This window comes from Calliphora vicina, chromosome 2, assembly GCF_958450345.1.
Source record: "Calliphora vicina chromosome 2, idCalVici1.1, whole genome shotgun sequence".
NCBI classification, from domain to species: domain Eukaryota; kingdom Metazoa; phylum Arthropoda; class Insecta; order Diptera; family Calliphoridae; genus Calliphora; species Calliphora vicina.
Window position 1 is genome coordinate 104,193,330 of NC_088781.1, and position 15,634 is coordinate 104,208,963.

At 29.1% G+C, this 15,634-nt stretch overlaps 1 protein-coding gene across 1 annotated transcript; it reads right to left on the reverse strand.

The window, feature by feature from the left end:
* Positions 1-2,313: 2,313 nt before the first annotated feature.
* Gdi (GDP dissociation inhibitor) lies at positions 2,314-15,226 on the reverse strand. The gene is made up of 3 exons (XM_065502521.1): positions 14,670-15,226; positions 4,058-4,533; positions 2,314-3,987 (listed from the first exon to the last, which is right to left on the reverse strand). Exons 1-3 carry the CDS (start codon positions 15,061-15,063, stop codon positions 3,526-3,528), a joined length of 1,332 nt encoding a protein of 443 aa, XP_065358593.1. The 5' UTR covers positions 15,064-15,226; the 3' UTR covers positions 2,314-3,525.
* Positions 15,227-15,634: the final 408 nt, after the last annotated feature.

The following is a 15,634-nucleotide window of genomic DNA, read 5'->3' on the forward strand; positions in this document are numbered from 1 at the left end:
TTGAAACCATTCAGAATAAAATATGTTATGTACATATGTTTCATTGCAATGTTACAGTTACCCTGATTGTTGTGGCCAGGACCATTATTCTAGAATGACTCGATATCTCATTCAGACAATCATCAACCTACGAATAACATAGATCTCAAGTAGACATCTGCTATTTCGTTAACGGAATCCTTACTATTAGTGAAAATGGTATTAAAATAAAAAACAATGTTAATTACAAACAAGTAAGAGAGCTATATTCGGCTGTGCCGGATCTTATATACCCTTCACCAAATTATACTTAATTTTTTTTTTAAATTGTTTTAAAAAAAAGTTTTTTCCAATTTTTTTTTTCGGAAAAAGAATTTATGACAAATCATTCGGGTTAAAAAATATTTTTCCCGATTTTGACCCATTGTAGGTCCAACTTGTTATAGCCTTATATACATACATCGTTGCAATGAAATTTGAAATATCTATCATTAGATATCCATATTGTCTATATTAATGACTTAGTAGTCCAGATATAGATCAAAAATAGGCCAAAAATCAAGGTTGTTCCAGTTTTTTCCTTATATCTCAGCCATTTGTGGGCCGATTTCAAATACCATCCGAGCCGGGAGAATTCCCGATATATTGATGTATCGAAAGTTGATTTCATACAGACGGACATGGCTATATCGACTTCACTATCTATAACGATCCAGAATATATATACTTTGTGTAGAAATTATAAACGGAATGACAAACTTATATGTATATACCCTTGCCACCCATGGTGAAGGGCATAATAATTGCACGTTCCACATTAATCAAGTAGTATTAAAAATCTTACCTAACAAATTAGACCAAAGTAAACAGAGTTGTAAATTTTGTTTTCCTTGAGGTTGACGATTAGTGATTTCGGAATTTTTGGAATAACAATCTATTGTTTGATATTTTTCCAATCAAAAAATCGATTTCGATTTTTTTTCCAGCAGATAGTCGATTTTTCTAACATTCGACTTATAGAACCCTACTTCAGAGTTCCTGAACTTAGATCCAGAAAAATTGTTTGGACAAATTTATAGAAATAAAAATTCCGAGGGAGTTTTTTCACTTTTCTTATTTTTAACATTGAATTTGAATAGGAAAAAACTCCCCGAGAATTTTTATGTCGCTGATTAACCAGTGTAAATTAGAAGATTTTAGTCTCATAGGGATCCTCTCCAAGTGTATGCCAAGGTTTGAAAAGATTAAGGGATGTTAGTGAATTAAGATACAATTATGGATGGCAACCGCACTTCAGTTGCGTTGGTGGGCAACCACAAATTTCTGGTTGTCAGCTTGGCAACAGAAATGATAGAGCTGCAAGTCGCTATCTTTTATACCATTTAGGTAACTAACAACGCAACTGAAGTTCGGTTGCCATCCATAATCGACCCATTAAGCTTTGTTAAGAGAGACAGGCGGAAAGTTTCCTCCTCCGTAACGTGTTGACTTTTGCTATCTAGTTATCTAGATGCCATGCTAGTGTCAACTAATAATGCCAATGTCATCTGTAATTGCAGATCTTCAATTCAAATCTATATACATATTTATTACAAAAAGACTTAAGTAAATTTGTTTCCATTCATTCAAACAAAACTGAATGAAGAAGAAATATTTAAACTCAATTTGTATTAGATTTGAATTAACCATGGCAGACCTAACATTGATTGTACTATGGAATTAAGTCCCTAATTTTGTAAATCACGTCACCAAAGTGATATTTATATGGAAAGCAAAAACAAAATTTCAAAAATTTTAAAAATTTGTTTTTGTTTTATATAAAAAATTTTCAAAGGCAAATCACGTTTGAATTTTGGTGCGTTTGTTCTGTTGAGAATTTGTATATAAAACAAAAACAAATTTTTAAAATTTTTGAAATTTTGTTTTTGCTTTCCATATAAATATCACTTTGTGAAGTGATTTACAAAATTAGGGCCTAACTAAAATTGAATCATACAAAGGTTGAATTAATTCTGCTATGAATTAATTCCAGGATGAATGAATTCTATTTAAATAAGATTTTAGTGAATTAAGCTCAAATTTAATTAATTCGAAACACTGTCTGATATCAAGTAAAGTGTTGGTCCGAGAACGCTTTCCTGTGAAACGCCACCTTTGATTCCTCTATACTTTATCCGAAACAAAAGGTACGATAGATAATCCGATATACTCTAACAACTGCATTTGATAACTTACCTTTTAGAATTTGCCAATTCAACACGTAACGAAGGATTTTGCAAATAAAATCAATGATTTTTTTTGTTGGTTTTAAAACACAAAGTATTATAAGAAGTGTTTGTCTTTTGTTTGGTTTACATTTATGTATTTAATGCATGTTTATCATTTAAATCTTTTGTTTTTTTTTTTATTTGTTTGTTGGTATTTAAAAATTGTTTTTCTCATTAGTTTTATTTAATTCTGTATACACTGCTACAATTAAGTTGGAATTTGGAAAATTAAAAAATAAATAAAAATTGTTTTATTTAATGAGAGAAATGGATTGTTTTAAGATTCTCTCTTTTTAGTTAAGAATCAATCGTTGATTTTGGTTTAAGCTTGAGTTTTGAATTTTGGTTGTGTGTGAATTATGATAAAAAAAAACAATAATTGTTACATTTTTTATAACTAACAAGCTGGGTTTTTGTTTCTTGGAAATATGACGTATAAACTTTTGTTTTTTATTTATAATTTAGCCTTTTTTGTGGTAACCATAAACTATAGAATATTATCTGTTTTGTTGTTTTATTTTTCTGGTGAATATTGTATTTAAAACGCAGAAATTATATATTTTCTTCCATTACTATATTTTTATATATAAAATGTTTATTTTTTTTTTCGGTTTACGCTTGTTGTGTATTAGAAGAATTTTTTATCTTTTTCATTAATAGTTTAATTTCAATACATTTTTGTTGTTTATATTTTATATTAATATATATATAAATATTATTTAAATAGTTCTTCTGTTTAACAATCTATTTACTTGGAATTGTTGCAGAGTGTGAGTTATTTGGGGGACGGGGATGTTGGTGAGAGAAATAGAGAGAGAGAGAGAGACAGAGTTACAGTTATGGAGTTTTCATTTTTCTTGTAGGTTTTTTTTTATAAAATCTCTTAAACATTTTGTGTTTTCTTTCTCTGGTTTCTTTTTATTTAAATATAATTGAGTTTTTGTTTATATTTTTTTTAAGCTTTTATTTTATATTATTTTTTTATTGATGTTTTTTAATGTTTTCATTCTAAGCAAATCTTCTTTTTTGTTTGTTTTATTTATGTTTATAATGCATAATTTTACTTAATACCATCTTTATTTTTTGTTGTATTTTCTTTTTATAAGTTTTAAATTTATTTCAAAATTTCTCGTTTTATATATTATATATTTTCTGTTGTGTTGCTGTTGATGTTTTTAGCCATTTTTTTGATTCCCCTGTTAACTGCACGCTAATAAAAATATGATCATGATGATGTTGTTGTTGTTGTTGTTGTTAAAAAGTCATTTAATTTTCTGATTTACTGATCTTCATCACCCAATTCATGTTTGATTTTAGAGAAATCGAAATCCTCACCAGTACCACGTTTGAAAATGTCCAAAACATCGAGGCAAGTGGTTTCGAAATGAGTTGTGGCATCATAAGATTCCGAAATGAATATTTGAGTATCGGCACCATCCTCGAGCGGCTCATAGTAGTCCGAGATCGAAATGAACTTTTGTGCAATGGGTTCTAGTAGATCCAAACCGTGTTTAATTTCGTTTTCAGGTTGATCGGTTTCAACGGTGGTCGAAACCATGCCAACGAACCAGCCTTTAGCGGCAACCTGATGGGCATAACTGACCAACGAAACATAAATGTCTGATTTGCGACCAACTTGTTTTTGTGGAATGATAATTTGGGTTGATAATGCATCTTTAGTGTTGCCAATTGGATGATCCAATAAACAAATGCAACGTATAACCTGGCCCCTCTTTCGTACCTATTAACAAAATCGAAAAAGAAAAAACTTAAGAAAAAATTTATAAGATTTATTTTCTTTTAAAACTCACCTTATCGGGCACATAACTGGGATCACAATAGACCTGTTTACATTTGGCGATCTCATCACCAGAACGTACACCCACTACTTTGCCACCCTCACCCAAAACGATTTCATCGATGGGCTTATCCAACATATAAGTGCCACCATATATGGCTGATAAACGTGCAAAACCCTGTGGCAATTCTCCCAAACCGTACATGGGATATAAATATGGTGATTTACCATATCGGGCTAATGAATCCGAATACAATTTAATACGTTGTATAGTCTTAACAGCTGGCTCATTCAAATATTCATCGTCACGGAACAGGGCCAAGGCATGACCTGTGAAATCTTGTGTATTCTTGTCCAAACCGAATTTATCGTAAAGTGCTTGCATATTTGCTTTGGAGGGATCGAAATCCTTCCAGGTTTTGGGATCGTCTTCCTTAAAGTCTTGCACATAGATCAAGAAGTTGCGGAAACGGCGTTTTTCAAACATACCTGTAATAGAATGTAATAAATGATTAGACATTTTATTGTTACAAATTATAGTTTAATAATTTTTAAAAATGGTGTAAAATGTGCATAAACTCGTGGTTTGTTATGGTCTTTTTTTTCTAGTCTTAACATGAATCCGAAAGTTCTGTGTCAAATTTAACAGATTTTATAAGATTATTTTTAAATTGGAAAGTTATCCTTAACTTCAGTTTCCTATGAAAAATATATGTAATATTGTAATATCATCGAGACAAACATTTAGTAATAAATCAAATTTTTAGGAATTCTGTGGATAATTATAAACTTGACTTTCACTTCAGAAATTTATCGATATTTTTATTGGGTGTATGACTTAAAAATGCGAAATTTTTTAAAATTTTTTACTCTTATTTTAAAGCATTTGCACAATATAAATTTATTCAAAGTATTGGCAAATCTGGTAACATATGTTTTCCGAGCCAAAAGAACTGCTAATCTTTTTAGGCCAAGACCGAATCAAGCCAATGTTGGATACTCTGTTCCAAAGTGAAGCGTATCCCAGAGCGAGCATTCTGCTTCGGTCGAAACAAATAGTACTCGGACGGGGCAAGGTCTGGACTATAAAGTGGGTGAGGTAAAACATCACAACCACTTCATTATAAATACTTTTTAACAGGTATTGCAAAACAGGTATAAGCGTTGTCATGATGGAATATTACGGCTTCATGTCTGACCGCATATTCTGGGCGTTTTTTGGCCAATGCTCGCTTCAAATGAATCAGTTGCGTTCGGTTCCGCAGCTCATAATATATAGGAACTTTGCTGCCGCCAAATACAAAGAATTACCTCAGCGTATTGGATATTTGGCTTTGGTGTTGTTGTTGTAGCAGCAGTGATTGCTGAGTTGACAGCCCTTGGCCGAGTGAACTCGGGTCATTCCGGTGCGTAGAATCGGCTGTCGTGGGAATGCTTTGGTGTCGTTGTTGTTGTAGCAGCGTGAACAATTTTACAATATTTAATCTGGGGGTTCTGCAATATCAAGTCCATGAAATTGTGCTACTTCTGCTGGATGGGTCCATAAATCTACTGGACGTAGTGAAGTAGGGCTGGCTAGACAGTTGAATATGTGTAGGGTATCATGAGCACCCTGACGGCGCGGTCTATGCGGGACCAGAAGGCGTTAAGCCTGTTTCTTCATCCTGATCTTAGTTGTGCCAGAACGACTCTTGTCTTGATTCTGCTATCGGTGGTGGGCGACCTCCAAGTACGACATTCATACGGTATCCTGCTACCGCGGAATTGATGGCGTCTCTATGAATGTCGTTCAAAGCTGTCATATACGAGCTGCGATCCAATGGATCCTGCACATACCTCTGTATGCTCACCTCGTATTTTCTAAGGTCCTGTCTGACATGCCTCGGGGGAGACTCCAACTTTGGTGTCGTTTCGGCTGGTTGGCCGGATTTCACATACGATCTCTTATGCTTCGGGTTATTGTAATGGATTAATTTTTCATAGTAATTAATGATTTGCTGCAAAAATTATTTTCTTTAAAAGCAGCATTTCGGACATGCAAAATCGACTTTCAAGGTCTATCAGCTTCAATTCGTATGATACTCAATTTACAATTGTTGAGTTTTACAACAATCTTTATGGAGTAATGCCTCCAATTCTTTTTCTTTCGTGTCAAAATCACCACTTCTGAACAGCACAAACCATCTACCGTACGTTGAAACCAATGGGACACATTCACCATAAGCTTTGGTTAGCAATTATGTAAGAAATAAAGCTAAACTTCCTGCATATGACGATTCGTTGGTACAAAATTCGACATTTTTGAGAATAAATGACAGATGTGTACCCTTCAAAATGACATATAAGTAATTAAAAACAAAAAGAAGACATATACCGAATAATAAACATAAATATTTATGAAATTTATCAAAAAATTAAACAGCTTTTGAAAATTTCTTAAACAAATTCTTAAAAAAACATTTTCTGAGAAGTTCGTCAACTTATCGACCTGTAACTCAGGCAATTAATAAACATATACGGGCACAACTACGTGATAAAAGACCAATCGAAAAAATTCGATTTTTTACCTTTTTTCCCCTGTTCAGGTCCATAAGTAGCAAACCGTTCAAAATTCAAGGAAACAATCAACTACAAAAATGTACCTAAGATCTCAATAAATAATTCTTAACACCGTTTAGTTAGGTCAATATAAGTTAGTAAGAAAAAACTAAAGGAATTAAGTGTTTTGGGTCACAAACTATTAAATTACAGTGGGACCTCGATTATCCGTATTGGTCGGGACCGGAAGCATTCTGGATAATTTTCCCGGTTAATTGAGTACCAATTTTTAGTAGTTTTTTAAAGGATTTTATGTACATGTTTAAATAATATAAGGATTTTATTAAATTTCGGACATTTTCCAAAACTGCAGAAGTAACAGCGTTCCAAGCATTATTAATTGACAACAGTGCTTTCTGGATGTTAAACGCTTTCTTAAATTTGTATCTAGTTTTTCGATAATGACATTTAAAGCTCCATATTGCACCATCGGTTGGATCAAAGACGTTTGGTTTGGAAAATTGTATAAATCGTTCATTGCTGAGTTTATTTATTCTATTGATATGAATTGTGGCAGCTATATAATCAGCTAAAGATTTTTCTCCTAAGTTTGTGAATTCCACGTCGCACAGTGGTATGATGGATAAAATCGGGGAATATTTGGAACCGCGGTCACCAAAAAACTAGGTGGGTAATTTTGAAAATTAAATTTTCAAATGCGAATATCTCCTAAGCTATAAGAGATAATTGATAGCTACGACGAGGTTTTATGTAGTGTTCGACGAGGAGATTCTATATGTGTAACTTTTTTTAAATCGGAACACAAACGAAGAAATAGGATCTTTTTAAAGCCTTTTCATATTTTAGCCTTTTCATTCACTATTAATCCTGAAATTGGAGTTCGATCATTCCAGAACCATTCATAAACTGCGAAATCTACTTTTGGTTATTCAGCAGTCTTTAAATATTTTCAGTTTCGTTTGGGGAATTCCTCTTTTTCGTTTTATTCACATTGTGTTTGTTGTTCAAAAATAATCGAAAAAAAATGTGGCTTATAATCCCGGATAATTGAGGTAATTACGGTTAATCGATGCAAAAAAGTTGAAATCGATCCAAATTTTTTTTCTTTTTCTTTCACAGATAATTGATGTTGCCGGATAATCGAATCACGGATAATCGAGGCCTCACTGTATTATAAACTAAAGCATACTTTTAGGCAACTTTAAAAAAAATTATTTTGAATTTGTTTGCAAGATGAGACTGAGAAAATTATCACTTTTTTGCAAAAATGACACCGAGGACCCAAATATTTGGGGGTCCATAAAAAAATGCATGACTTTGTTAAAAACTGAGAGACACGGGTCTTTTTTTTTCCCAAAATTAGTGTATCTACATTTCATTATGGCCGAAAGTTGAAAAAAAACAAAGATAAATTTAAAAATTTTATTTTTCTAAAGAGTTAAATACAATATTATTTCTAGTCAGTTAGAAAGAAATATCAAAATATCTCTTACATAATTAAGAAATTAAATTCGGGATTTTTTTTGGTTAAAAATATTCTTTAGCTAATTTGTTTCATTTAATTAGAATGGATTATACTTGTTTAAATTAGCAAGTTGAAAACACACATTTGCAGACTTAAATATGTAAAGTGAGTCCATCCTCCCCTTTTTTGTTAAATGGCTATTATGAAAAATTTTATATTAGTCACCATTTATGACGTCACACACAACATATGAGTACATATGTACATAGAAAATATGCTCTCATTTATAAATTTATACTAAGAATTCATATGTAGCTGCTATATAAAAATATTTATTATGTATGACAAACTAAAAACTAAGAAGAAAATAGAAAAGAAAAAAATAAAAATGTTTTTGGTTAAGTGAAAGGTATGTATGTACTAAAAATTAGCTTAAAAATATGATAATGTAATAGCACAAAAAAAAAAACAAAATTTGCAAAGACTTTATATATAAATATATATATATATATAAAGGTATCTAACCAAATAACTTAAGGTAGTCAGTTTCCTTAGTATTAGTCAAGTTTATAGAGAAAAAAAAAACATACCAAACAAACAACAATACAAAAAATAAATACCAAAAAACATTGTACAAACACCAAAGAGTTATAATACAACAAAATATAAAAAAAATGTAGTTCATTGGCCTGATTATCTATACAACAAATAATAAAGTGAATCAAAGAGGAAAAATAAAATAACAATAACAAAATAATCAAACGTTAAAGAAGGTGAACAATTAAAGTGTATGAAGAAAAAGGAACAACAAAAAAAAAAAAAAACATTGTTGCAACGTTCTAAAATTTTTATACAAAAATAGAATCAAAAGTCAATATCAACTTATGTAGATGTTGGTTGTTTCTCGAATTATGAACTCCAATAAAACAATATTTTTCCATTATCTTTAAACGAGCAATGTTTTTGAAACAAGTTTAACCCATTTTTATGGATGATGATGATGATTTTATAATGATCTATTATGACTTTGTCTGTTTTGATGACGTGCTTTTAAATGCACGTTCTTAGTTGAAAATAAAATTTGATTTTTTTTGGGGAAAATTAAAAATATTACTCATACAAACAAGTCTCTGAGTTGTTTTTTTTAAGTTTTAAAATTAGTTATACTTGGTCTGTAGAACAATAAGAAATAGCCAATAATATTACTCATACATTAAAGTCATTAATTTATGTATTTAATTCTTGTATTTTAAAATTAAAATTAATATTAAGGGGCAAATCTCTACTTAAAACTGTTCATGAAGCAATCATAATTCAGAAATAAGGTGTTCATGGAGTATTTACAGTTTAAGATTTATTTTCAAATGTTTCTAGGCAAATTGTATATAGTAAATTTCTTAAACATCTTTTAAGAAAAGTTGAATGAGGGAAAGTAAATTATTAATAGATATGATTGAGGTGAATAAAATTTCATTAGCTCATAGGGCTGCACAAAGAGCCAATTTAGATGCTGCAACTTTTTTTGTTTGTAGGGTAGAAGAGAAGCAAACGGATCAGGAAAATTTGTTGATTATAGGGGATTTTTCATGTTTTGCTTTTAAATTTTTGTCAGTTGTCAAAATTTATTATGAAAATTTTCAAGGCACAACTTGATGTGTGTATAAATCGGAATAAAATTGCTGAGATTAATCCCCGATGTAAATTCGCTCACTTTGACAAACTTAAAATAAATACAAATTTTTGGTACAAAAAATAAATTTATATGTATCTCGACCATTTGTGGTTTTGTCTTGATTTCAAATAGCAATTGATCCAGGACTATTATACCCGGACACATTGATATATCAATCATGTTTGTAATTCATTTGAGGAATTAGAATAGTTGATTTCAACAGACAGGCGGACACGACTCTATCGACTCTGCAGTATATAACAATTCTGAATATATATACTTTATTGGGTTGCAAATGTAAAATGTGGAAATTACAAACTTTCATATACTACCCTTGATAAATAAATTTATATTTATACATTTATTTAACCTTTTGACGATCACGGGGACACCGGTGTCCCAAAACCAAAATATTGAATAACTAAATAACGAAACAAAGAATGGGTTCCATTTTAATTTTAATTAGTTCTTAAATGTGTCTCTTATTAATGTTTTTAGATTGAAACAAGTTCGGTTACAGCATTTATTTTTAATTGTCTTTGAAAATTTACAGTTTTATTGGTACTGTGTTCAAGAATTGTTCAAAAATTAGTTTATGGTCGTGACAATTGAAATTTGTTCATAAAATTTCTAAATGTAAATAAAACAATAGATTTTTTAACGAAAATTTTAAAATTTCTGGTGAAAGTGAGAATTTAATTTGTTAAGCTACTGTTAATCTTTTAAGGAAAATAAAAATTATCGAAAATTTTCTCAAAGAAAACTAAAGCTTCTAAAGCTATAAAACAAAAACAAATTTTAAAAATTTTTGAAATTTTGTTTTTGCTTTCCATATAAATATCACTTTGTGACGTGAAATACAAAATTAGGGCCTAAGTTAACGAACAATTTCTTAAGAAAATTTTGAAATTTCTAGAGAAAGTAAAAATTTATTAAATAAATTATGATACCGATAACTTTTAAAAGAAAATTAAAGCTATCGAAACAATGTTAAACAAAATTAAAGTTTTCTGGAACAAAATTTAAGCCAATGATAAATTCCCTAAATAAAATTATTTTAGTTTGGGAGGGGAGACCATAAGGTCCATTGGATTCTCTTCAAGATTCCGATAAAAAGAAAAAAATATGCATTTCCTGAAAGAATGGAGAAACAAAAAGGAAAATCCAAATCTGCACAAAGAGGAAAAAGTGGTTACGGATTGGAATTCTCTGTAGATTATCAACCAACCTATTCCCCTGATAAAACCTAGATGTTACCCAATTTACAGTTAGCAACATCCCCACCCAAGTTAATCTAGAAATCTGTTACCTAGCCATTTAAATAATTGACTCTGTAGTATCGGGCAGTTGCACATAATGTGCTCTACTGTCTCCAACTGCTCTACATGCCCACACACTCTACAAAAATCCTGTGTGCTAAATTTAAGTTAACGATAATTTTTTTAAGGACAATTCAAAATTTCTACAGAAAATTAAAAATATCGATAAATTTATTAAAGAAAATCAAGTTGTTAAGAATTTTATTGAGCGAATTTAGCGATAAATTTATTAATTTTGGAGAAAATAATTGTTATCGATAAATTTTTATAAGAAATTTAATTTATCTTTGTTTAAAAATATAAACAAGAAAACAAGTTATTGATACAGTTTTTATGGAAAAATTAAAGATATCGATAAATTTGTAAAATTAAATTAAAGCTATCGATATAATAAAATAAGTTATCGATAAATTTCTTTCTTTAAAATAATAAGGACATCGATAAACTTAAAAAGGTTATTCATAATTTTGTTTGAAGAAAATTAAAGCTATCAAATTTAGTTATCGATACATTTTAAATGTAATGCTAAAGTCAATACATTTTTTCTAAAGAAAATTAAAGTTATCGAAAAATGTTTTAATGAAAATTAAACTTATCGATTGATATTAAAAGTAAATTGAAATTATCGAATATATTACAAGTAAAATTTAAGATATTGATAAATTTAAAATAAGGTTATCGATAATCTTGATAACACAAAATTACAGTTATCGATAAATTATATGAATTAAGTTATCGATAAGTTTTAAATTAAATTTGTCGATACATATTTAAATTAAAATTTTTAATAAAATTAAAGTTATCGATAAATTCTATGAATTAAGTTATCGATAAATTTTAAATGTAATACTAAAGGAAAATTATAGTTATTTATATATTTTTAAAATTAAATTATCGACAATTGTTTAAAGAAAATTTAAATTAAATTATTTTTTATGAAAATTTAAATTATCTATGATAAAATTTAAATAATCAATAAATTTCTTAAATAAAGTTATCGATAAATTTCTCAAAGAAAATTAAAGATATCTATACATTTTCAAAGTAAAATTAAATTATCGACAAAATGATTTAATGAAAACTGAAATTATCTACAAAATTCTTTAATAAAATTAATGTAATCACTAAATTTCTTAACGAAAAATAATGTTCTCGATTAATTTCTTAAAGAAAATAAAAGTTATTGAAAAATGTTTAAATAAAATAAATTTTTCATTTTATTTATCAAAACCATTGACAATTTATACATATCAGTAGCAAGATTGGCTATCAATGCGAAACTGTTAAAAGTTAACTCTTATTTATATAAATTCGGTAACGGTTTTTCGAACAATAATAAAAAATAATACCGACTCTCACCTAATCCTAACTAACATCTTACTTTAAGTTCTCAGACTCACTGCCTGTTTCTCTAAATGCGAACGAACATTTTCTTTCGTATTTTATATTGAAAACAACAAAAAAAATTCAAATTTATTTGTTGTTTTCAATTTCAAATACGAAAGAAAACGTTCGTTCGCATTTAGAGAAACAGGCAGTAAATCTTAATTTATTATTCGTTAAAAATAACAAGTTATTTTATTTAAAACATAACTTTAAACCTCATCAGACAAAAATGGGTTAATAATAACATCTAGTTTCAATCAATTGTTAAAAACAAATTGAAATGTACAGAAATAAATAAAACAAATAACTACAAAGTTAATTGTTAATTATTTTTTGTCTGTTACTTGATGGTAATTATTGTTATTATTTTTTGATTTTGCAAAATTTATAAAAAAAAAAATAATATATTAAATAAAAACGAAATGAATAGATAAGAAAAAATAAACGATAATAGTACATACGAATAGTATGAACAAAAAAAAATTTTACTAAAAAACCAGTAAAATACTAGTACACTATAGAAGAGAAGAATATAAGGGAAAACGTTAAGTATGATTCACTAAATATAAAAAGCATGTATGGAATTTAATAATTTATTTAAGTGAAGATTTGGTATCCCATAAATCTGTATACAACTATAATACATAATTTATCTATACAATACAAAAAAATGTGTGTTTTAGAGAGCAACAAAAATAATGATCTTATAAGATTTAAATAACAAATAATTCCATTCATAGATGTTTATTATCTTTAATGATTTCTATTGTAGTTTAATATATAGTTACTAGCAATAGCTAGAAGATACTACACTATAAATATAAAGTTTTAATTATTTTTTATACATTTTTTAAATCATCATTGCAGAGTTATTTAAGGCATACATTTCTAGAAATAATAAAACTTTTTTTAAATGCTCCAAAAGTCATGCAGCGGATAGTCCCCATTACGTAATTTCGTTAAATTGTTTACAAATTAGACCCTCATTAGGCACATTGTTTAGATTTTGCAAGAAAATTCTACAAAAAATATGGATATCGATGGAACAAAATCTGTTTTAATCTCATATTAATTTTCATTTAATTTATTAAAACCTTTTGTGCTAAACATGATTTTGCCGCCAGTCCATATCTACCCAGATATAGGCATCCACAATTAAAATATTTGATATATTGTAATTTTGTTATTTTTTATCCGCTATGGTCAATATATAAGTCATTGGATAGCTTTATAAAATAACTTTATGATGAGAAATGTATTGAAATATTAATAATTTTGAACCCATTAAGGACAAAATTTAAAATGTTGTGTTTTTATCTCGATAATTTTTGGAAAAATGGCTCTTAATATATGTCCAATTAAACGTATTAATTTTTTATATATTTCTTTTATTCACAAGTTATGGGTCATTACAGAAAACTATTTTATACAAAGCTGGGATTCGACATACCACATAGTTTAAAAGCCCTTCAAGGTTTTTATTTTTCTTGCGTTAGTAAACGAGATTTGTTCCAATATTTATATTTTACTATATGAAATCTTGCTAAAATTTATAATTTCACTAAAATTCCCAAATGGCCAATTAATTCCCTACCTTAGTATTTTCTTTTACAATCTGGCATCCCTAGCAACGAATGTGTATTTGCTCACTTTTTTGCATTTCTTTTACTTCCCCAACAAAAAACAACAAACACACTAGAAAAACGCAATTAACTTCGCTCTGTTTAACGACGAAGAACGAAACAAAATGTAAAAGTGGCGAAGTAAATTTCTTCACCCCACCTTTTTTGCAAATTGAAGAAAAAATGAAATCAATCAAAAAAAAAATTACAACCAAACAAATAAAAGTTCCAATTAGATCACAAAATTGTTATATGAAAATGCCAATGGAAAATATCACATGAACGGTTTAAATTAAAGAACTTTTGTTTATATATAAATTTAAAAACGCTTCTGAAACCTATTTTTTTTATTTATTACATGTTTTCTACTTGTTTGTTCACTACATTTTAACTATAAAATACGTGTCACGAAAATTCAATGAAGAGAAACACCGAAATTAACACAAAAAACGAAAGAAAGAAAAAAAATCAAGCAGACAAGTACCTACAATTTCATATAAGCTTTCCGCAAAGTGCAATCAATGATGACGATAGAGGGGGGTTGATGTTTTCTTTTATTGAAATTTTTTTTTTTATTTTCAATGGATCTTGGAGAAACTTACCCATGAGATCAGATGCTAAGGCTTCCTTTTGATCGACGGGTACCTTGGCAATTTTTCCTCCCTTATATACATAACTACCCTCGATCGACTTGAATTCGAGGTAACGGGTAACGCCCGTATGTATCAGCAATTTAACCAGCTGGCCATTGGCCATCAGGAACTTGGGTATTAAGTCCACGTTCCAGTCACGGCCGCGCCCATATTTATCACCGGGCACCTCAACATTAAAACGTTGGAACAATTCCTCCAATGGTGTTATCGAGGCCGATTCACCGCCATAGTACTTATTGCGGTCGATATGAAGTACTTTCTTGCCGGATACAGAAAGCATACCACTTAGGATACACTCCTTAAGGCCGGTGCCCAAAACAATAGCATCGTATTCTTCATTCATTTTCTGTCTTTTTTTATAAACTTTTCTTTCTTTTAAACAATTAAAATTCTAAATTATTTTCTTCACTTTGTTCAAAAGTGCAATTTTTGTGTTATTTTTTGCGTATCGTTAATGTTAAATACACAAAAAAAGACTTATTTCTTTTTCTTTCGTCGGGTTTTTTCTCCTCTACTGCAAACACTCTTCTACTTTTGTGAACGTTCAATAAAATTTTTTCTATTCGTCTTTTTTTTCTTTTCCAATTCGCCTGGTCTTTGTCGTTCGTTTAGTTCGCTTGAATTCGCTTTCGTTTTTTTTTGGGTTGTGATGTTGTCACTACTGTTATTTTAAAGGGTTGCATTTTCTTGTAGTTTTGCACAAGAAATTTGAAAGGGGGAAATATTTTGGTTAAATGTGAGAAAAATTAAATTTGATTTTAAAAATCGATACAGAACAACTAATAAGGAAAATTAGGAAAACTCATATACAACAGTAAACGGATAAAAAATCACTTAAAATAATTATTCGATCTCAAGTGTTTCGATATCATTTAAAAGGACTTGGACTTGAATTGACATTAACGACATATAGA